Source organism: Pseudorca crassidens, chromosome 4 (genome assembly GCF_039906515.1).
Source record: "Pseudorca crassidens isolate mPseCra1 chromosome 4, mPseCra1.hap1, whole genome shotgun sequence".
Classification (NCBI taxonomy): Eukaryota; Metazoa; Chordata; class Mammalia; order Artiodactyla; family Delphinidae; genus Pseudorca; species Pseudorca crassidens.
Genome location: NC_090299.1, coordinates 71,233,259 through 71,256,602, shown reverse-complemented (window position 1 = coordinate 71,256,602; position 23,344 = coordinate 71,233,259). Strand labels below are relative to the sequence as shown.

Sequence of the window (23,344 nt, the reverse complement as noted above, 5' to 3'; positions counted from 1 at the left end):
GTTCTCACAGTTCCCAGGGGCTCAGCTTTGGATTTGGCCCCGCCTGTGCGTGTAGGTCGCCGGAGGGCGTCTGTTCTTTGCTCAGACAGGACGGGGTTAAAGGAGCCGCTGATTCGGAGGCTCTGGCTCGCTCAGGCCGGGGGGTAGGGAGGGTCACGGAGTGTGGGGCGGGCCTGCGGCGGCAGAGGCCGGCGTGACATTGCAGCCTGAGGCGCGCCGTGCGTTCTCCCGGGGGAGTTGTCCCTGGATCCCGGGACCCCGGCAGTGGCGGGCTGCACAGGCTCCCCGGAAGGGCGCGTGGCCAGTGACCTGTGTTCGCACACAGGCCTCCTGGTGGCGGCAGCAGCAGCCTTAGCGTCTCATGTCTGTCTCTGGGCTCCGCACTCCCAGCCGCGGCTCGCGCCCGTCCCTGGAGCTCTCTCAAGCAGCGTTCTTAATCCCCTCTCCTCGTGCACCAGGAAACAAAGAGGGACGTAAAAGTCTCTTGCCTCCTCGGCAGGTCCAGACCCCTCCCCGGACTCTCTCCCGGCCAGCCGCGGTGCACTAACGCCCTGCAGGCTGTGTTCACGCCGCCAACCTCAGTCCTCTCCCGGCGCTCCGACAAAAGCCGGAGCCTCAGCTCCCAGTCCCGCCCGCCCCGGCGGGCGAGCAGACAAGCCTCTCGGCTGGTGAGTGCCGGTCGGCCCGATCCTCTGCGCTGGAATCTGTCCACTTTGCCCTCCGCACCCCTGTTACTGTGCTCTCCTCCGCGGCTCCCAAGCTCCCCCACTCCGCCTCCCGAAGTCTCCACCCGTGAAGGGGCTTCCTAGTGTGTGGACACTTTTCCTCCTTCACAGCTCTCTCCCGCTGGTGCAGGACCCGTCCCTATCCTTTTGTCTCTGTTTAGTTTTTTTCTTTTGCCCTAACCAGGTACGTGGGGGGTTCCTTGCCTTTTGGAAGGTCTGAGGTCTTCTGCCAGCGTTCAGTAGATGCTCTGTAGGAGTTGTTCCACGCGTAGATGTATTTCTGGTGTATCTGTGGGGAGGAAGGTGATCTCCGCGTCTTCAAAATGAAATTATTAAGTTATGGTGAGTAGTGGTGAGGATTCCATTAGAAAATAGGTGTTTCTACCCCATCATCACACTTAAGAGAAAAGAGGCATCCCTGCTTACTCCTCCTGACACACCAGGAAAACCCCCAGTGTTGTAGACAACAGCTTCCAGGGACAAACACTGGCTGAGAAAATACCCATCATATTTTACAGATTTTACCCGCCTCACTCCTATATACCAGCATAATTTCTTCTTGTCTGAAACAGATCTCTGCCAGCTTTGTTTCATTTATGTCCAAGTCTGAGTAGATAGTGTATCGTTTACCCAGCCTCAAGATTAGATAATGAAAATACATTTAATCTAACATTATCACAAGGTTTTTATTATAGCTTCAAATGCGTTTATTGTGATCTCATTTATTTTGAAATTTATTTTGTACCCTTTCCAGTAATAAACAGCCATTCAAGATGACTCTCCTGCGATCTTGAATGAAACTGTCATGGGGTCTCTTTAAAGAAAACAGCATCCACGAGTAGATACATAAAAGGAGGCTAGCATGTCTCATGGTCAGATGGACAGTAGGTTACATGAAAACTTAGAAGCACAAATGTGAATGGCTTTTGCTAAAAGAATTTAATCAATCACTAAAATGAGAGAACTGGCCTTTTCATTCTCATATTAGAAGCCACAATAAAAGGGGGTTAAGGAAGGCAAAAGATTCGAAGATTAGCTGAGCTTGACTTTAGCCACAATTTCATTTTTATCTTAGAAGGAAGACTCAAGAAGGAAGGGCAGGGCTTCCCTGGTGGCACAGTGGTCGAGAGTCCACCTGCCGATGCAGGGGACACGGGTTCCTGCCCCGGTCTGGGAAGATCCCACATGCCGCGGAGCGGCTGGGCCCGTGAGCCATGGCCGCTGAGCCTGTGCGTCCGGAGCCTGTGCTCCCAAACGGGAGAGGCCACAACAGTGAGAGGCCCGTGTATCGCAAAAACAAAAAACAAAAAACAAGGAAGGGCAACCATTGAATAAAATTGCAGCTTGCAAACTATGCAATCAAATACCTTAGGTTTCTTTCTTCCTAAAAAGAGGTAGACCAATCCTGGGTAATGATCCAGACACATCCAAGCTTATCTGTTACTGTTTTAGATTGCCAGTGACCAGAAAAGAAGAGAGGAAAAAGGGCTTTAACCAATCACCTGCTGATTTAGACTGTATGTACTTGGTTTAGGCCCAGCATTTTTACAACTCTGCACTGTCCACTGTTTTTTTGATAATACTAAATATTTATTTTAAAGAGTTTCTGATCTCTTATTTCCTCCAAACTGCATTTTTCTGTTAGTTTCCACTTCTCCTCACATGCTTATTATAACATATTATATGTTATTTATTATGATTGAGGCACTAAACAGCTGATTGGAAGCTCTGTGTACATGGAGGGGCCTTTTTGACTGTGGTCTTTAGTGTGTAATCATCTGAACCATCAATGTCAGATCTTTTGTTGGAAGCTAGAGTCCCTTGGAGGAGTCCTTCAGTAGCCCAAATGGGAGGGTTTAGACTTGGCTGCTAGCATTCTGGGGATGTAGAGACAGAAGATAACTGGGGGTTTTGATATTTAGTATATACCTTTTTACTTAAGCTCCCTGTCTTCAGTGTGGTACGTTGTCTTCAACTGTAGTATCCCCCGGTCGACATCTCTGTTTTGCCCTTTCGTAAGAAGGGCGGTTTCTCTGTGAGTAGATTGGAGGGACAGCCAATCTGCTAAGTAGAGTGGGTGAAGGGAATGGGAGGGAGGGTCTAAATGTTTCCTAAACCATCGTTCAACCAGTCCTCTTATTTTTAACTTCACCTTCACCCACACTTTCATAGTATGAAATTCTCCAGTTCCTGAGCCTTTGGGGAGTTCCAAGGTACTGACTGGATTATCTTTCCTTCACTCTGCATGGCAAGCTTACTCACTTCCCTCTGATTGTGACTTAAATGTCATCTTCTCAGTGGTCATTCTAAAATCTTCACCTCCATTGCAACTTCCTATCCTATAAAGTCTGTCTAAGATAATATATATTTTCTTTGCTCTGTCATTAGACTTTTAGCTCTACAAGGACAGCAATTGTTTAGGAGAGATTGCCATCTTTAGCTGCAAATTATCGAAATATTTCAGTATCACTGTTATGCTGCGAAAATCTTTTCAGTAAATTCTTTTGCTTTCCCTGGAAGCTACATGTTGCTGTTGGTCCTCTATACGTAGATACTCAAGGATCAGATTAGAGTGTAAAGGATTGTGCACCTTAGATTCATTATTGATCTATTATATTCTTATGAAATAATAACATTATAAAAAGTGGAAATAGTTTTAAAGGTTATGTAATAAAAATAATGACCCTTCCTTCCATTCTGGATCAAGATGATCACTGTCCATAGTTTTTAGTATACCATTTTTCATGTCTATTATTTATCAATCTCTGTAGCACCCTCCATCTTTTATTTTTTATTTATTTATTTATTTATTTTTATGATTGACATTTTATTCACACATCAAATGTTTTTTGAGCATCTGCTATATGCCAGGCACCATGCTAGGCACTGGGGACACAAATGTGATCAAAAGAGACAAAACTCTATGCCTTTGTGGAGTTTCAATTTTATCAAAGGGAGACAGATAGTAAACAAACTATCAGGTAAAATACAAAGTTACGCTGTGGAAATGGGAGTTTTTATATGTATATTTTTTCTGTCCCTATTTTTATTTTAACAATGTAAATCAGAGATTGTTCTATTATCAGCCCATATATATTTGTCTCTTTCTCTCTAATGTTGAATATTATTTCAATAAAAGAAAGTACTGTAAATTTTTTTTTTACCAGTCTCTATGGATAAGCTGTTTGGGACTTACCCCAACTTGAGGCTACTGTGAACAAAAATACTACAGTAAACATTCTGGTACATAAGTCTTTGCATTCGTCTATATGTGAATATGGAGAATAATTTTCATTCTTTTTAGTTGTGTGGCAATGGGTTGCATGTACTATAAACATGTTTTAAATAGTTATCCTTTCAGAATCTCACATTGAAAGTACATCTGCTTGACAACGATTAGGCCATCCTCAACCATACTGTAATCAAACTGAGAGGTTAATACAGAGTCCTTGATTAGTAATTTATACAGCATTTAGTGTGGTACACTTCATATTTTTGTACTGATGGTAACATGAGTGTTCTTTTGCATTCAAACATCATTTCTGAGTTCTTATTATGGAAAAAATAACTCATCCTCACTTTTTGGTTTAGGGAAAGCTCTGTGAGGATGTCAGATCTTTAGAAATCTTTGAGAAAGCATGAGTTTGTTGAGAATTGAAAAGTGTGAGGTATAAGAAAACAGTGTGTTTCTGAGAAGGTTATTGCTCTCTTTTAGTCTGCTTGGCCATACTTTATTGTATAAACACCCTATGTGAGTAATAAACTACTTAGATCAACACTCCTCAAAATATTACTGAAGACCTTTAAATTTAATATTACAGTGAAAAGAGGGATCAAGTGAGGGGGATCAAATTAGTCAAATAAGTTGGTAAGAAACAGCTTATTATCTCTCCTACACCACTCCCAGCCCAGGTTTTAAATACGCAATTCACATTAGGATAGCTCAGTAATTTTCAAACTTTTACATACTTTTAAAAACAACGTTCTAAAAAAACAAAACCAAAAAAAAAAACAGCCAATGTTCTATTGGACTTGCTATGAGACTTACTGTTTTACTTAAATTTTAGAGGTAGTTAATTGGGCCTATATATTATTGGATGGGATCCTCATCATGTTACATGTTTGTAGTGTATAATACTTGGTTTTAGAAATTGACGGCTTGTCTGCAAGATAATTACCAAAGTGTGCTTAGCATATAAGGGCTCAAGTGCCAAGGACATGCCAAAAACCTTTCCCTGTTAAGAAAGTCAAGCGCTGTGGAATTCAGGTATTTTACTGACCCCAATTAAGTTAGTTAGAAATGTGCTTCTCTGATAGTTAGATTAGGAATTTTTAAATTTCAGTGGCAGATCCATTTGTGAGTTTATTTTCATGAAGTTATAGCAATAAATGAGAGAAGGAAATTGGGGCTCTTGGATAGATAAGCTTCAGAATATACATATTTCTAAATTCCAGTTTTTTTCATGGAAAATGGCATTTGTTTTCCTATGATATATACTTCAATAAATACATTTGTTGAATAAAAATTCAATAAAAAAAGCATAAAGTAGAAAGTTTAGAAAATCATCCTAAAAAATCTCAACAGAAGAATCAGTCATAATATATGTGAACATAATTTGAGACATCTCTTATGTTCAGTAAGTTAGGTAACTATATGTGGGGTAAGCAGCAAGGCAAGTAGGTAGAAAGGCTGACAGAAGGGGTCATGCTAGGTATGCTATTCTAAGTTAAACTAGTAATATTAAATTTTGTTTGTATTAGCAGATTAGAACCTTTCCTTGAAACAATCTAATTACAAATAAAACAAAAACAAAACCATCTCACGAATCTCAACTGTTTATTATCGGTAAGATTTCTAATATTTTGCATATATACTTTTTTTTTTTCAATTGTAGGAGAAGCCATTATCTAGATCTCTTCAGAGGGGTGAAGATCTTCAGTTTGACCAGGTATGCCAATGTAGGGGGAATATTTTTTCCTCAAAGGAAAATGTTTATCCGCACAGTCTGATCCAAATACATCCAATATTAAGAGATTTATTTATTTTGTTTAGTGGTCCTGTATGTTTTTATACACTAGATTCAGTCTGGAACTGGTAGTCTGTTTTTTAACAGAACAAATAGAATGAGTTATGAACTGTGAACTTCATAGAATGAGCTGTGAACTTTATTGATTTCTGTTCATTAAGCATTTTAAAACTTTGCTTTTCATTGGTACCCTCTTTACTATATGCCCTTTGAAAACTTCTTAAAAGATTTCCAGTCATATCCCTCAATCTTTCCTTGTATACAATTTTTACATAATAATATTTGACCTTTTAACGTTTATTTTTTCCTGTTGGGGGTATCAGAACCTTTATACTGAAACATCCAGCCTGGTTCTCTCCCTTTCCACCCCATTTTGAAGGTGGAGCCAGAGACAAGGACTTGGTTCTGGGAAGAGATTCCAAGGAGGAGACTTGAGAGATTGAGGCAGGAAGAGGAAGAACTGATAGAGATCACTGCTCTGGGCACTGGGGGTTCATTCCATTCTGAGAATCATACCGAATGTCACCCATTTTTGTCTTTCTGAAGACTGGAGGGCTGGAGCATTTATCTGCAGCCCCCATCTCCAGCAGTTGAGGGTTGCCCTAAGAGGCATTAACTACTTGTATCTGTGCTTGTGCAAAGGCCAAGTGGACTGTCTGTGTCAAAAAGCCAAAGAAGCTTAAAAAGGAAGATATACAATGGCCAACCCTCCCCCTCCAAAAAAACCCTGCGAAACCAAAAACCTTTTTATATAATACCAATATCTCAAATTTAGTGGTAATCCTCTAATGTCTGTTCTTTCCTCTTGCTGATTTTGAATGTTAGATCAAGTGTTATTTTTGTCATAATTATGTTTGCTCAAGACTTATTTCATTATAAGTTGATTGATTGTCTGCAAAACCCAATAACCCAGATCAGCTTTCTGTTGCCATCTGGTATTCCCGAGCTACCCTTCTTATAATTATGTATCTAGGAAATCGAAGTTAATGTTCATATTAGTCTGCTTGATTAGATGAAGATGACTGGTTAGGATTGCTTGGTGGAGGCTTCCCAACATGCTGTGTTTCTGGATCCCATTCCAGTTCTGCTGACTCCGAATCACCAAGAGCAGTGCTCTGGCACTTGTATTTTGCAACAGCTCCCTAGGTGATTCTGAAGCACACACTTAGTAAATAGCCACTGGTCTAAGAAGAAACCGTAAATAAGAAGGCTAGTTCTCTGTTACAGTAATAATAAGATCACCCCATATAACCCTTTTCAAATCTTAATGCCATTACAAAAGGTACTAATTGCTACTAGTTATTAATTATTAATGTATTGTTAATATATTATTTTAAAGGTATTTAGATTATTCACATCTTGAATCCACTTTACTAATGATGAACAATCAATATGAAATCTTATTAAACAACATTTTAAGGAAAACTTCCATTTCTTTTTTTATGTAAATGATTAATAAAACTATATTTTATCATGCTCCATACCTTGATTTTTTTCCACAATAAAAAGCTGTGAGTGGGGTAAACTGCTTTAATATGTATTTACAGTAGCAGATGGTGTTTTGTTATTCCTTCTTTAGGTATTAAAAGGGATTTCCTTTGAGTGGTATTGTTCATTGTTAATGAAATATAAATTTTCAAAAGTGGTTAAATAAAATTAGAATCTTGTTTTTACTTTAATTCCCTATATTAGAAACTATTCACCTGTCACGTTATGGTAATTTATAAATAAAAGCATGATTAAAGGAAGGCAGAGATCATGAAAAAGAGAAAACATATCATACATAATCAAACTGTTTCATTCTTTTTTATATGAGAAATATAAAATATTAGGAAAAATAAATGTTTAATTCCTAGAGCTATCAATTTATCTTCATTAACTGATACTTCCTACAGTCGTGGAACTGAACGAGACCTTGAGTATTGCTGCAACCCGTAGTTTTTTAGTTAAGCAAAGCAAAGTGAAGCATGTTTTACTGTATGCTAATTTTAAAATACTAATTTTACGAGCAATGGGTTGAATCAGATACAGAGTCTCTTATGAAGAGAGAATGTTGTTTCTCTGGATCCTCAAGATGAAGAGTGACCTTAGGGTTGACTAATGGTAGCTGGTGTACCTCTTACCACCACTACAGGCAAGTTGGGTTCGTTCATGAAATGAATCCGATAACTCACCTACAATTCAGATAGTTTAAGGGATGCCTCAAATTGAGTTGCAGGTGTCCATCCCACTTCCTTTATCTTTCTGCTGTTCATTTATATATTCTAAGCTTTAAAAACATGTATATAACACATTTCTAATACGTTTATTTGTATCACAAATTAATTGTGTAATTATAATTCTCTGTTCGGTGTCATAGCAGCACAGAATAAAGTGGAGCTTTTCCCCCAGTTCTAACATGGTGTAGTCTTCTCTGTCTCTGCATCTCTTCATCCCTTCTAGTGGCAACATTTTAGAACATTTCACTGACATGAGCAGAGAGGAACTGGCCCCGGGGGGATAGGGGTGGTAGTTGGGGAGGAAGTAGGTGTGGTTGTTTCATGTTCTGTGTTATACAGTTCATCCAGAGGTGTCATGTGTGTAATCAGGGATGTTACTGATGGTCAAGTTTTTACACAAGTGAGTAGCATATGGAGGCAGGAAAAAGGTGGAAAGTCTCTGAGCTAAACTGAATGGATTTGGATAAATGTTAATAGCCGGTGAAACTTAGCTCACTTTACTTTATTACTTGGCTAAACCCCTAGCCCTTATTTTATCTTATTTTTTTTTAATATTTAAATGTAAGTGGCATTTTATGTATTTATTTTTTTCCCTTTTATTTTAAAACACATTTATTGCTTTGGAGTTACTGCATTTAGTGTATTTTTATTCTAGAAATGTTACTCATTTCTAAGTGATTGCTGGTAGCCTGAGGAGCATGGCACTTTGATGTTGTATTTTACTTCTGGTAACGTCTTGTATTTCCAGTTGATAAGCTCTATGAGCTCAGTAGCAGAGCACTGTCTCCCTTCCTTACTTCGCACCTTGTTTGACTGGTACAGACGCCAGAATGGAGCTGAAGATGAGTCTTATGAGTATAGGCCTCGGTCTAGCACAAAATCTAAGGGGTAAGTGGCTCATTTCCTACTGTTCGACCTGGGCTCAAAACACTTCCAATGAAGTGGGTAATAGTGTTATCAACTGACGATTGTTATTGTTTGGTTACTTTTGTTATGAAGTGGTGACAAGGGGAAAAGATAGTCCATACTTAAACTGTAAATCGAGGAAAGATATCCGTTAAAGTAGGTGCTGCCCTACAGGAGTCATCACCGGGACTAGTCATGCAAAACTGACTTTCTGTAGTTCAGTGAGGAGCCTTAACAGTCATGGAGGGAGTTAAGAAGATATTCAAAGGAAGTCCTGTTCACGTGGTTTGTGAAGGGAAACAGTTGTTGCGATACAGGAAGACTGCCAAAACCCTAAATTCTTATACCACGAGACTCTTCTTGGTGTTAAATCCTCGAACTTGTCTTCTCCTTCTTCAGATTTCCCAGGGAGATCATGGCTTTAAGTAAAACATCTATTTGTGTTCAGGTGATGGCCCATGGTTTAGAATTGTACCTCAGTAGATGCCACTTGTGATTTTTCAACTTAGATTTGTGAAAAAATGACCTGGCACTGTATTTCCGTGTTTTTCTTCCTCTTACTAATTCTTTTAGGTTAGGTTTAATTTCTGACAGATGTAATAGTGAGATGTGCATATAAGTTCCTAATGTACAAAAAGAGAAAGAACATAAGAACATGTAATACATACATTGGGTTATTATAAAAACTTGTAACGATTGCTGTGGGACACCATATGTACTAGGAACTCAGTAAATAACATGAAGTACTAACCAAGAGCTATTTGAGAACTTACAGTTTTAATGCAATCCTAACTTGGGATTCTTGTTTCAGGGATGAACAGCAACGTGAAAGAGATTATCTTCTTGAAAGAAGAGACTTAGCAGTAGATTTCATTTTTTGTTTAGTTTTAGTTGAAGTTCTAAAGCAGGTAAGCTCTTTTGTTTCTGCAAAGTCTGTATTTCTTATTTTTTGCTGATTTTGCCCTCATGTTTCAGTTACCTTATTTAGGATGTTAATATCTAAACTTCTGGCTCACGGAAACAAAATTCCTATAATTTAATTATACTTCTGTCAATTGCCTGAGGGTTCCGTGTCCTGTACCTATCACTCCCCATTTTTCTACCTTCGTTTACCATCCAAGACATGAAATCATGTTAGCAAAATAGAGCTGAATAAAAAGTATGTAAAATCTGGGCTTTTAGCAGCAGCTGTAGTCCACCTGTCATTCACCTACTCCAATCCCTTTTTGCCTCCACTTTCACGGAAATTCTCTGTGTAGCCCTCAAGCCTGCATTTCAACATGTAATAATTGTGCAGTGATAGTTGAGGAACGGGGGTGATTTGACTTGAGTAAGACTGAGTTGTCAAGTGCAAATGGTTTTCAGACAAGTGAGAAGACCTCAGGATAATGAATTGTTTATGTTTATTCATTCAGTGAATATTAGAATGCCTACTGTTGGGTGGCATTGTTCTAGGTACTGCACTGCTGAGCTCAACATCTGAATGGCATAGGTAGTAAAGATATAAATAGGTAAATAGTGTCAGACATCATGTTATATATTTTTACTATTCACAGTCAGTACAAGTATATGTATAAATACCTGTACTGATTTGAGGGACTTCCCTGGTGGTCCAGTGGGTGGGACCTCACGCTCCCAGTGCAGGGGGCCCGGGTTCAATCCCTGGTTGGGGAACTAGATCTCGTATGCATGCTGCAACTAGGAGTTCCCATTGCCACAACTAAGAGCCTGCATGCCGCAGCTAAAAGATCCCACCTACCGCAGCTAAGACCTGGTACAGCCAAAATAAATAAATAAATGCATATTAAAAAGAAAATACCTGTACTGATATGAAAATGTTTTTGTAGTTTGTAGTCTTTAAAAAGTTATATACATCATTCAAAAATGTTCCATATATTTCCAGTCATGCACACTGTAGTGTTTTGAAAAAAAGTCAGGCTACCTAAAAGAAAAAAAATCATATTTTGCACAGCACATGATGTGTTCGGACAGAGAGTTTTGTTTCTGTTGTATAAAATGGAGTAGAATATATAATACAGCAGGAAACAGCAAATGTTAAGATATAAAAGTTAATTGATTTGATAGTCTTTTTTAACATAGCTAATATAAAAATATTTGAATTATTTATACTTTCATTTATACTTTGCCTTTGTTTTTACAGTATATGTGAAAAGACACTGAATATCCGAAATCTGAAAATAAAAATAACTTTCTTGGCTTTGTTTTGTTTAAAAATAATTTTGAATACGTGACATAGATAAATGCGTTAATCAAAGATAAAAACAATTTAATTTGTACCTTCCATAAAGGTTTTTTTTAGTAGAGGTGGAAAAGAACTTTCCTCTGAAAGTTGTGCTTTCTGAAAGCCAGATTTGCCTTCTGTGATCTCTTAGTTTAGCTGGGATCCTAAGATGCTAAGGCTGAGGTCAGTAAGGATATCGGAGGAGCTGAGGACCAGAAACACTGTACCATGAACGGACTTGGACGAGGCCTCATTGTGGTTGATCCCTGGCATTTCTTGTGTGCTAAATGTAGGTCTTGTGAGTGGTTTGGTAATTAGCATTTGCACTTCTTTACTTAGTTAAATCATAGAGGTATTTCTTCTTCCTGCAAAAGAAATTGCAAACTCTGTGCGCTGACAGTCAGGCTCTATTGTGCCTTTTCTCCTGTGTTTCCCATGATTTTCTTCTACTTAGCAGTGTCTCTCTTCTCATCTAAAAGTTGCTCTTTGTTTTTTTTTAAATTTATTTATTTATTTTTGGCTGTGTTGGGTCTTCGTTTCTGTGCGAGGGCTTTCTCTAGTTGTGGCAAGCGGGGGCCACTCTTCATCGCGGTGCACAGACCTCTCACTATTGCGGCCTCTCTTGTTGCGGAGCACAGGCTCCAGACGCGCAGGCTCAGTAGTTGTGGCTCACGGGCCTAGTTGCTCCGCGGCATGTGGGATCTTCCCGGACCAGGGCTTGAACCCGTGTGTCCCCTGCATTGGCAGGCAGATTTTTAACCACTGCGCCACCAGGGAAGCCCTAAAAGTTGCTCTTAATTGCATTGACTTCAGAACTTCAGTGCACAGACAACCCCTTGGAGGTTTTTCTTTTTCCTCTTCCTCCTCTCTTGTCTTCTCCCCCGCCCCATTGTCCTTGTCTTCATCCTCCTTTTCCTCCTCTTCCTTTAAAAAAAAAAATAGTCCAGGGACTTCCCTGGCACTCCAGTGGTTAAGACGACTTCTTCCAATGCAGGGGGTGTGGGTTTGATCCCTGGTAGGGGAGCTAAGATCCCACATGCCTTGGGGCCAAAAAACCAAAACATAAAACAGAAGCAATATTGTAACAAATTCAACAATAACTTAAAAAAAAAATCCCATGTAGGTTTTCTCTTTCCTAATAAAAAGCAAGTCTTTTTAGCTTCTTCAAATCTAATTAAACTATAGAAAATGAAGTAAAGATCAATAGAACGTTCTGAAATATCATGACAAACGAACCCAATTTTCTCCCGTATCAAAATGGTGTAGGGGGTCTTCCCTGGTGGCGCAGTGGTTGAGAGTCCGCCTGCCGATTCAGGGGACACGGGTTCGTGCCCCGGTCCGGGAGCAACCCACATGCTGCAGAGCGGCTGGGCCCGTGAGCCATGGCCGCTGGGCCTGCACGTCCGGAGCCTGTGTTCCGCAACGGGAGAGGCCACAACAGTGAGAGGCCCGCGTACCGCAAAAAAAAAAAAAAAAAAAAATGGTGTAGGGTTTAATAGCTCCAGAGAGTAATCGTGTAGGGTTTAATAGCTCCAGAGAGTAATCAATGTAGCGTATGTTGAATTTAATAGGACTTTTACTTTTGTCCCACATAATATACATGTATTAAAATGTGATTTAGTTTTATTTTGATGAGATGGACAGCCCCAGGAGTATTGAAATATCGATACATGGTTGGATCAATCTTAAGGAGGAGTATATATTACTTGTGGGTTAGTTCTTGACCTCATATATTATAAATTGTTTCTTGAATAATTTGTCATGTCTTTATCCGACATTATTATGTGTCATCATCACATATTTAGATCTCTTCAAAACACACGAAGAACTCTGTATCCCTTGTACCAGCTGGTCATTACAATAAACTGGGAGATAACCACGGCAAGTGTTTTTATTCCAGCTGTGTCATTTACTTGCCGTGTAACTTGGGCAAGTTATTACCCACTAATTCTTTCCTTCTCTGTAAAAGAGTGGTGAGAATTAAATACGATAATGCCCGGGACATGGAAAGTGTCCAATAAATGCTATCTGTTGTTTTCATCTTATACATCAATGTTCTTAGTTGCAGTGACTTGCTGAAGATTATAAAGCTAGTTCTCTCTTTATTTTTTTATTTTATTTTATTTTTTTAATAGATTTATTTTATTTTTGGCTGTGTTGGGTCTTTGTTGCTGCGCATGGGCTTTCGCTAGTTGTGGTGAGCGGGGGCTGCTCTTCATTGCGGTGCGCAGGCTTCTCATTGCGGTGGCTTCTCTTGTTGCAGAGCACGGGCTCTAGGTGTGCAGGCTCCAGTAGTTGTGGCACGTGGGCTCAGTAGTTGTGGCTTGCAGGCTGTAGAGTGCAGGCTCAGTAGTTGTGGCTCATGGGCTTAGTTGCTCCGTGGCATGTGGGATCTTCCTGGAGGAGGGCTTGAACCCGTGTCCCCTGCATTGGCAGGCAGATTCTTAACCACTGTGCCACCAGGGAAGCCCCTAGTTCTCTTTGTAAATAAAATTATTCTTATTGGTAAAAATCAGTGTTACAAAATTAGGTGAAATGGCCATCATCTTATAAAATTAAGTTTTAAATCATAACAAATTAGACAAAGGATTGAGTTTATATAAATGTGATGACATGAGTGTGATTCACCATGGGAACAAAATTAATTCAAGATGATAAAGGACTAATTTTATTTTTTCAAGAAAGTCAGAAGAATAATTTGGGGGTCATGGCCAACTACAAATATTAGCATATTAGTACCAGAGGCTTTAGAATCCATGGTAAAAGCACTGTAGCATTTAGTATCTTTAAGCAGTTTTCTTTTTATATTGAATTTTAGCCATACATTTATTCGCTGAAACAAACAAGATTGGGAAACCAGGCTTATAAGCCACTTCAGGCTCTTGGCTTAGTTTTATGGGTGCTTACTGTGAAGTATCAGAAGGAGGAGTAGATCCTTAGTATTTTCAGGTTTGACATTAGCATTTTATTTATTTATTTTATTTTTATTTTTAAAAATTTTTGAATTTTATTTATTTTTTTATACAACAGGTTCTTATTAGTCATCCATTTTATACACATCAGTGTATACATGTCAATCCCAATCTTCCAGTTCATCACACAACATTAGCACTTTAGATGTTGGTGAGCAGCCCTGAAGGTTATGGGGTTATTTGTGATTTTGCTGAGTCATGAGTTTATTCCCTGTCCTTTGCACTGAGGGCTGGTCATTTACATAATGAGCGCACCTTGCTGACTCCCCGTTGTCCATGTCTTAACCTGGATTTGTGGTTTTCTACTTTCATGATGTGCTAAAAGCATTAGATTTGGGGAAGTGGTAGTGGGAATAGCTTTGGAATAAAACTTGGGTATTCTTTAGAGTCTACTAGATATATCCTTCTTGAATGTTCAAATAGAATTAGATCTGCTTCCAAAATCATGCAAATGGCAAGATCTAAAAAATTCTTGATGCTCTAGATGGAAATACTACTCCATGAAAGTAGAACGTTTTCTCTATAAACTGAACTGGGATTCTTTCCCACCCCAGCCCCCCTTTTTTGGAGGTTCAGCTTGGGAATTTTTTTGATTATTGTAAATAAGGGGAGAAGTAGGAATTTCAAGAACGTCTGAGCATCTTGATAGTGTTCATTCTTAAAATAAAATTTTTAGAGGTTGTGCTTTTTTTCTTCCAAAAATTAAAGATGAGATATATTTATTCTCTTCTGTTTCTCTGTCTCTTTTCTAGCTATAATATGATAAAACTGAAAGTTTTCTTTCCTCATTTGTTCCGTTTATTAAATGCATTTTCATATATCAGAAACTGGGCACACAGTATTTTCTAGAGAAGTATGCACTGACTTCTAAACTTCAGTCCCCTCATCTGTAAAACAGGGGACAAATACTACTGTGTAAGGCTGCTATAAGTGTTATAAATAATGTATATAAAATGCCTAAGTAATAGCCGGCACACAGACACGTGAAAAGTGTTGGTGGTGGCATTACTAATAACTAATATTATTAAGGTAGTAATAAAGAGCACACAACATAGCTAAGTAGTGTCCCTAGCTGTCATTGTTAGACTTCTGGCATAACTGGAGCAAATAAAGACTACTTAGGAGAAAGTATAGGTGTAAGTTAACTTGTGTTTCATATCTCGGGCCTAGAGCGCACCAAACATCCCTGTATAGAAGTCAGTATGGTAAAACCACAACACAGCACAGTAAATGGGGCCCAAAAAATTAAGTCACGTAAAATGCAGTGTCGCATTATTGCAAGGTCACTGAGGTGTCTGGGGCCAGCCTGCGTGATTAGCGCTGTGAATTCTGGAGTAAGTTCTGGAAGTCGGGCTGCTGGATCCAGATACAGCATATTCCCGACTAAAGTTTGGTATCACCTAGTGGTAGATATCTACTTTGTTTTAACCATCAATGGGATAATCATAGGGCTTACTGGGACTTATGGGACAACAGCAGTGACTTCAGTAACCTTTTTCTTACCTTGGGGCCTATTTTGTTTGGCCCAATCCAGGGAAGATGAAGCTAGGAAAATACATCTGCCTCCCCACTTTCTAATGGGCTCTGGGTTCCCTACCAGGCCTTGTCCTCAATATCTCCATCCTATATTCTAGTTCCGTCATCTGCCCTACATTCCTAGGAAGTAAGAATTTTGTCCTAGTCCCTTTTAGAGAAGGGTGGAAAAGGTGAGAGACCAAGAATCTCCAATTGTAATGTACCCAGTTTTGCATTCTCTCAGGGCTGGTAATTATGGGGTTCTAATCTATTACCTACATTTTTTACCGGTAAAGAGGTAGAAACTTCCTCCAGGTTTCATAACTAGTGAAAAGAGAAGCTTGGCTTTTCTTCATTAGAATGATAAAAAGTGTAGAAAGACCTTTTGGTCTAATGAAGAAAATGTTTTTATATGTTATATAATGATTTGATTATAGTTCACCTATAACAGTTTTTTTGGAACGTGAAAAGATGGCTGTAAATTGAATAGGGAAGAACAATAGCCAAGCTATCTCTGAAGAAAAGTAAGGGAGGACTTGTGGTGCCAGACATGAGAACTTATTAGTAAGCCCTAATAATTAAGACAGCATGATTTTAATATAGACGCGTATAACTTGATAGAATAGAGAGCTCACAAACAGACCCACACATATAAAGAACTAGAATCTGTATCAATGACGTCTTGGATAATCTTTGACCCATCAGTTCTTCCTTTTGGATGCTTTCCCATGGAACTGTACAAGTAAATAATGTTAAATGCACAAGATGTTTGTTGTATAACATTATATATATTGAATACTGAAAATCTGGAATGAAATGTTCATTAATAGGGAGCTCATTAAATAAATTATAATATATATATATATATATATATATATATATATATATACTGAGTATTACATGGCTGCTAAATAATGTAAGAAGGAGCTAAGTAGTGATGGGGAAAGACGCATCAGTCCATTAAGTACAAAATAAGCTGTGTGGATGAGTGTGTGTAGAAAAAGCCTGGAAGTAGATATATACCAGTAGTGGTTATATATGGGGGAAGGGGCAGGGATTTTACTTTCTGGTTTAAATGTTTTGATGTGTTGTCCATATTAGGAACTGGCATGTAATTTTTAAAGAACTAAACAAAACAAACATACTTAAATAACAAATTTCTAATAAAACCATAAATAATTTTAAATTGTTGGGAAAGTTGGAGTCCCTTTTGGATACTATTATGATAGAAAATCAGACTATATGAAGCCTGGCTGAATCAAAGTTTACTTTCCTATAGGTGTTGCAGAGAGTCACCCATGAGTGTGTTTTTAACTTTCGGACAGTGACAGTTGTAGTAACAACAATGACTATTTTTTCATTTGCATAGTCTATAGTTTAAAGATTAGCAATTATAAAGCTTAATGTTCATGAATTTAGAGCTTGTTAAAGTAGATGTTCAACTAAGTTCTTAGAGAAGAATAATAGCATTCTTAGAAAAGGGGAAGATTGACAGATTAATAGTAGGTCATATCATGAAAACTAAAATTGATTATTGATTTGGTTATTTGAAATGATGAGAATACTCATAAAAGACCTGTAACCTGTTTAGCACACACTTGATTTTTTTTTTTTTTCTAGATTCCTGTTCATCCTGTGCCTGATCCCTTAGTTCATGAAGTTCTAAACTTAGCTTTTAAGCACTTTAAACATAAGGAAGGGTAAGTAAAATACGGGACTGTTGCTTTTATCTGCGGTCCAGATTTAGACTGTTAATTTGAACTCTCATAAATCATTTGTTTTCTGAAGTTCAAAGCAATTATCTTCCTGTATTTTTTAGTCCACAGGAGATGCTTATGGGAAAGATTTTGTAAAAATGATTCTTAAAACCATTGATTGAATTTATAAGAATCAGGCTAAATTTCCTGGCAAATTGAAATCTAGAGAGAGAAGAAAATTCATGTGGTTTTTATCATCCTATAAATGAATCTTCAGAGAAAATTTATACAACACCCTGATAAGGAATTTTCAGAGTTATTAAGAAAGAGAGTTTGTAGAAAAATTCCATGAAATAATATGTTTGTTCTTTTGCTATTTTAGATATTCAGGAACCAACACTGGGAATGTGCATATTATTGCAGATTTATATGCAGAAGTGATAGGCGTTCTTGCCCAATCAAAGTAAGTTTTATAAATCACTGATTTTGATTTGTTTTGCTTTTTAGAATTCTCATTGCTAACTAATAAAATAGACACTGATAGTTTTAGATCTTTTTTTTTTTCATAGAGTTATTATGAAGTCTGTTTCACCTTTTATTATTTTGCTGCTCTGTTCCTTAGAGCAGGGGTCCCCAATCTTTTTGGCACCAGGGACTTGTTTCGTGGAAGAGAATTTTTCCACGGTGAGGGAGGTGGGGGATGGCGGCAGATGATGGTTCAGGCGGTAATGCAAGTGATGGGGGGGATGGTTCAGGCAGTTATGCGAGCGATGGGGAGCGGCAGATGAAGCTTCGCTCACTTGCCCTCCGCTCACCTCCTGCTGCGTGGCCCGGTTCCCAACAGGCCGTGGACAGCTATTGGTCCATGGCCTGGGGGTTGGGGACCCCTGCTTTAGAGGAATTTTAAGTGACGCCCATACCTCAGTTCCACAACTTGTCTTCATTATTTGGGGTTTTCCATAAAACCTGAATTGAGGAAGTAAGAAATTGCCAAGAATAGTCAGGTCATTACCTTATTCCCTATTTTTCACAGTTCTTTGAGAAGTGTTTTTATAAATCTTTCTTATAGAACTCTTGTCGAAGCTAATAATTACTTTTAATAGTTTCTAGTTGAATGCTTTTATTTCTGAGATAGCAATGCAGTGTCTTCCTTCTAACCATCTTATTTATTTTAATACTGAACAGAGTTTTGAATAGGTGGAAGACATACCAAAAAGGAAAGATAAAGATACTAGAGTACTCCATAAAGAGGGTGTTATTCATTAGGAGTTACATGCATTGAGTTGTATTGAACCATCATTATCGTAAACGGTAAAAAAGATGTTTGTCTTTAGTATTGCGTGCTTGCTCTAAAGACTATGGAAGATTTTGAATTTCCTTTGATGCTACTGGGAAATTTGTAAGGAAAAAAGTATCATTTTAGATTTTCTTGGGCGCTATTTAAAGAGTCAGTCTTTGGCCCTGAAATCATCCTATAGCAACCTTTTTCAGTTCTAAGAAAGCAAACACAATTATTGTTAATGTTTAGTAGTTTAGATTTTAATATGAAGTAATATATTTTATTATTTGGTAGTTACTATCCTTTAATTTAGTATTATTTATGTTTTATCCTTTGTAGTTTACCAGGGACCCTTGTATACCCAATGCTGTATAGAACTTAGAACGTAGTTGGAGTATTTGAAACGACTTAGACGTAGACAATAGTATTTTAATATTGTGTTCATATTTAATCAACAAGGAATCCCTGTTTCAGGAATGTAGCTGCAAAAACATGAGCAATAATGTATTTCTTTTCATGGCACAGTAGTTCATATTGTAATTTTTATTGAAAATGATTTTCTGTCAGGATATAGGTTAGAAGTGCTAAATAACACATGAGCAAGTTGGGTCCAGAAGAACCCTACATCATAGCTAAGTTAAATCTAGGATGGGAAGGATAGTAAATCTAAATGGCCAATGGTAAATTGATGAAATGACGCTCAGCCTCACTGGTCTAGTTGTAAGAGAAATGCCACTCAGAGCAATATTGAGGTGTTTTCCACCCATACATACAACGCGCATGGGAAAAAACATGGATGGACCCACATTAGGCTGGGCTGATGGCACCAACATTTGAGAGGAAAGGTGGTGAGGTGGGAAAGGGGTGGGGAGAAAGAAAGGGCTGGGGGTGTTTTAGAATCTTGTCAATGCATTTCCTTTGATTATAGTGACTAATAATTATTATGAAAAATTTAATAGGAAAAATCCTTGGATTCTAATAATATTGCAATGGGAAGATTTTTATCCACTTTATATTTTCTTTATAAAACGCAAAAGAACACTTTCATGGAAAATGGTGTTGTATTTTACAAGACTGAAATGGAAATGGAGAAGTTATACTTCCTATCATGGATCCATATTTCATTAACATGTAATTAATATCCATGTTTAATTAATATTAATTTGTACTCAGTGCCCATTGGGAAGTATGCTTCATTTGTCATTATAACTTTCGAGAACTGGTTTCCCCAAGTAACATCAGCAATAAAACCTTTGTTTCATAGAGGGGGAAAGTGAAGTATTATCGATTAACAAACTATCAGATATCTTTTTCCATTGTAAGCAAAGAAAACCTTAGTAGCCTTAACTGTTGTAGTCATTTGAATCCAGGATGTTGCTCAGCATTTCAAAAGCATTTTGATTTCTTCAGCTGATTCCCATTGTGAGACCAGTGCTCTCCCACTCATCATCTTCAGTTTTTCTACAGTGTAAGGAGATAATAATTTTAAGAGATACTTAGTAGTCTACAAGTGATTGGTTTATCTCTTTGAACAAATATGTAGTCTCCAGTCTGCTCTCCATGTAACTTAAATTGCAGACTTTATCAAAATGAGTCTTAGAATTTAGAGACACTGTCTGATTTACATGTGGATGTTTTATGGGTGGGTTATTAGATCTTATTTTTATGATGACTACGAACTATTAAATGGTAATGATGCTGTATTGATGGTATTATAGGAATAAGAAATTCTAATAAGAATTTCTCCTTAAGGCATTTTTTATTTGAAAAAATAAATGAACAGTAAATCTAGAATAAGAAATATTTTTGTTATCTGTATGTTTTTCTGGGTAATTTTGATGAGGGCAGAGAAAGGAGATGGTGTTTAGGTAAAATACTTCTTGATTTCAACCTTAAATATCATGTGGGAAATGAGTGTTTTCAATTCATATCAAATTGTGTATCCGTGTACATTAAAGGTTTCAGGCTGTGAGGAAGAAGTTTGTGACAGAGTTAAAAGAACTGCGACAAAAGGAACAAAGTCCACATGTGGTACAAAGCGTCATCAGCTTAATAATGGGAATGAAATTTTTCCGAGTGAAAATGTATCCTGTAGAAGATTTTGAAGCATCATTTCAGTTCATGCAGGTGATCTGCAGTAATTAGAATTAGCCTAACAGTGGTTGTTTTTGCTTTTCATGACTATTTAAAAGAAACAAAATAAATATAATTAATGACGTTACTAATTCCTTACTCCAAGTGTTAAGTTGTCAGAAGTGTGAATTAATTTTCTTTTTAAATTTGAACATGATTTGAACTTAGCTTTCTGGTAAAATTGCAGAGTATTTACAAAATTATTGTGATATTAACATTTCTATAATCTTCCTCCTTTTTAAATCTAATATACCTTTTTCCCTCTCAAGGAATGTGCTCAGTATTTCTTAGAAGTAAAGGATAAAGATATAAAACATGCACTTGCTGGTTTATTTGTGGAGATTCTTATCCCTGTAGCTGCTGTAAGTATATTTTTAATTTTATATTGCATTTTAAAAGTACTTTTTTTGTTGAAGAAGTTACCACATGTGCTATTCTTACTTTCTGGTAACCTCATAGACAATAATGCGGAAACTTTGAATGTAGTGGGAGTATGGGGTAAATCATTATTAGACACATAGCAGAAGAGCATCAATCAGTCTTTTAATCAAAAGAACAAGCCCAGGCCCTTAAGATTTAGAGACTGTTAGGAAGGCAGAGTATTTGCAACCTAGAAGTAATGATTATCTCAAGTAGCTCAGTGTAACACACTGCATTTCATGGCATTTGCTCCTTACAAAATGGCAGCCATTTTAATGCCTCTGAAGAATTTAAAAGTACTGTGACATGTATCCTAGAGTTTACAGGATTGTCTCAGTTTTAAAAGTTAATTTCTATAGTTGCCATGACATTCATCATACCTGTCAAAATATGTATTCTAAATTATTTAGAAAATATGGCTGCTATAAATATGGTTCCAGTAACTTCTAGGGAAGCAGATTTATAGAAGCTTTTCTAGGTCTAAATTCATTGTGTTATTCAAAAATAATTCTGTAGTTACTAGTAACATAGCATGGTATAAATAGGATTCGGGGATTTTAGAATACTTGGACATGCTAGATTTTTTTGTTTCCTGGGTTTTTTGTGGTATGTGTTATGCCACTCACTTTCAGCATACTACGTACTGCTGTATAAATGATATTCTTTATATATATACGTATAATTTCATTTAAAAACACTTATGGAGGTAAAATTGACTTAAATTACACATATTTAAAGTGTACAATTAGACATCTATATACCTGTAAAACCTTCACCACAGTCAAGATAATGTACGTACCTATCATACTTCAGAAGTTTCCTCATGTTCCTTTTTAATCCCCCCCCCACTCACTCCACATTGTTCTCAGGTAACCATTGATCTTTCTGTTCCTCTACTTAGTTTTGGGTTTTCTAGAATTTTTTTTTTTTTGGCGGTACGTGGGCCTCTCACTGCTGTGGCCTCTCCCGTTGCGGAGCACAGGCTCTGGACGCGCAGGCTCAGGGGCCATGGCTCATGGGCCCAGCCACTCCGCGGCACATGGGATCCTCCCGGACCGGGGCACGAACCCGTGTCCCCTGCGTCGGCAGGCGGACTCTCAATCACTGCGCCACCAGGGAAGCCCTAGAATTTTATATTAATGGAATCTTACAGTACAGACTCTTTTTTCTGGCTTCTTTCACTCTGCACAATTATTTTGAGTTCCAACTATGTTACAGAATATATCAGCAGTTTATACATTGTTGACTAGTATTTCATTGTATGGATATACCACAGTTCGGTTATGTGTTTATCTGTTTTTGGACATTTGGGTTGTTTCAAGGTTTTATTTTTATATAAATTTATTTATTTTTGGCTGCATTGGGTCTTCGTTGCTGCGTGCGGGCTTTTCTCTAGTTGTGGCGAGTGGGGACTACTCTTCGTTGTGGTGCGCGGGCTTCTCATTGCAGTGGCTTCTCTTGTTGCGGAGCACGGGCTCTAGGCATGTGGCCTTCAGTAGTTGTGGCTCGCATATCTGATTTATTCTTTTGTGCTTTTGGTATTGTACCTATGAAGTCTTTTCCTAACCCAGGGTAACAGAAGTTTTCTATATTTCAGTTTCGGGGTTTACTTTTAGGTCAGTGATCTATTTTGAGTTAATTTTGTATATGGTATGAGGTATGGATTGAAATTTTGTTTTGTTTAATTCTTTTTGTTTTTGCAAATAGCATCCAGTTGTTCCTGTACCGTTTCACTTGTTTGTTTACAACTCTTTCTAAGTATATTAGTTCCTTTGTCAGAAAATTCAATTGACTCTATTTGTGTGGGTCTTTTTCTGACTCTATTCTGTTCCAATGATCTGTGTGTATATTCTTACAACAATGGTATACTATGTTAATTACTGTAGTAAGTTAGAAGGCAGGTAGTATATATACATCTTCCAACTTTATGTTTTTTCAAAAAAATTTTGGCTCTTCTAGGTCTACTGCATTTACATATAAATTTTAGAATCACCTGGTCCATTAAAAAAAATCTAGTGGGATTTGATTGGGATTGGATTAAATTAGTCAATAAGTTGGGAGGACAGACATCTTAATGTTGATTCTTGCAATTCATGAACACAGTTTCTCTCCTTTTACTTAGGTCTTTATTTTCTGTCAACAGTGTTTGGTAGTTTTCAGTGTACAGGTCTTGAGTATATTTTGTTAAATTTAGCCCTAGGCATTTCAT

The 23,344-nt window shown here is 37.7% G+C and overlaps 1 protein-coding gene across 8 annotated transcripts in view; it reads left to right on the top strand.

Moving 5' to 3' along the window:
- The window catches only part of FRYL (FRY like transcription coactivator), a 300,849-nt gene that overhangs the window by 168,067 nt on the left and 109,438 nt on the right, over positions 1 to 23,344 (top strand). For all 8 annotated transcript variants that reach the window (XM_067735911.1, XM_067735913.1, XM_067735912.1 and 5 more), the window contains 7 exons: positions 5,621 to 5,674; positions 8,720 to 8,859; positions 9,689 to 9,785; positions 17,227 to 17,306; positions 17,686 to 17,766; positions 20,541 to 20,709; positions 20,985 to 21,077. In XM_067735911.1, coding sequence (XP_067592012.1) covers positions 5,621 to 5,674; positions 8,720 to 8,859; positions 9,689 to 9,785; positions 17,227 to 17,306; positions 17,686 to 17,766; positions 20,541 to 20,709; positions 20,985 to 21,077 — 714 coding nt within the window. The remainder of the gene's footprint in view (positions 1 to 5,620; positions 5,675 to 8,719; positions 8,860 to 9,688; positions 9,786 to 17,226; positions 17,307 to 17,685; positions 17,767 to 20,540; positions 20,710 to 20,984; positions 21,078 to 23,344) is intronic.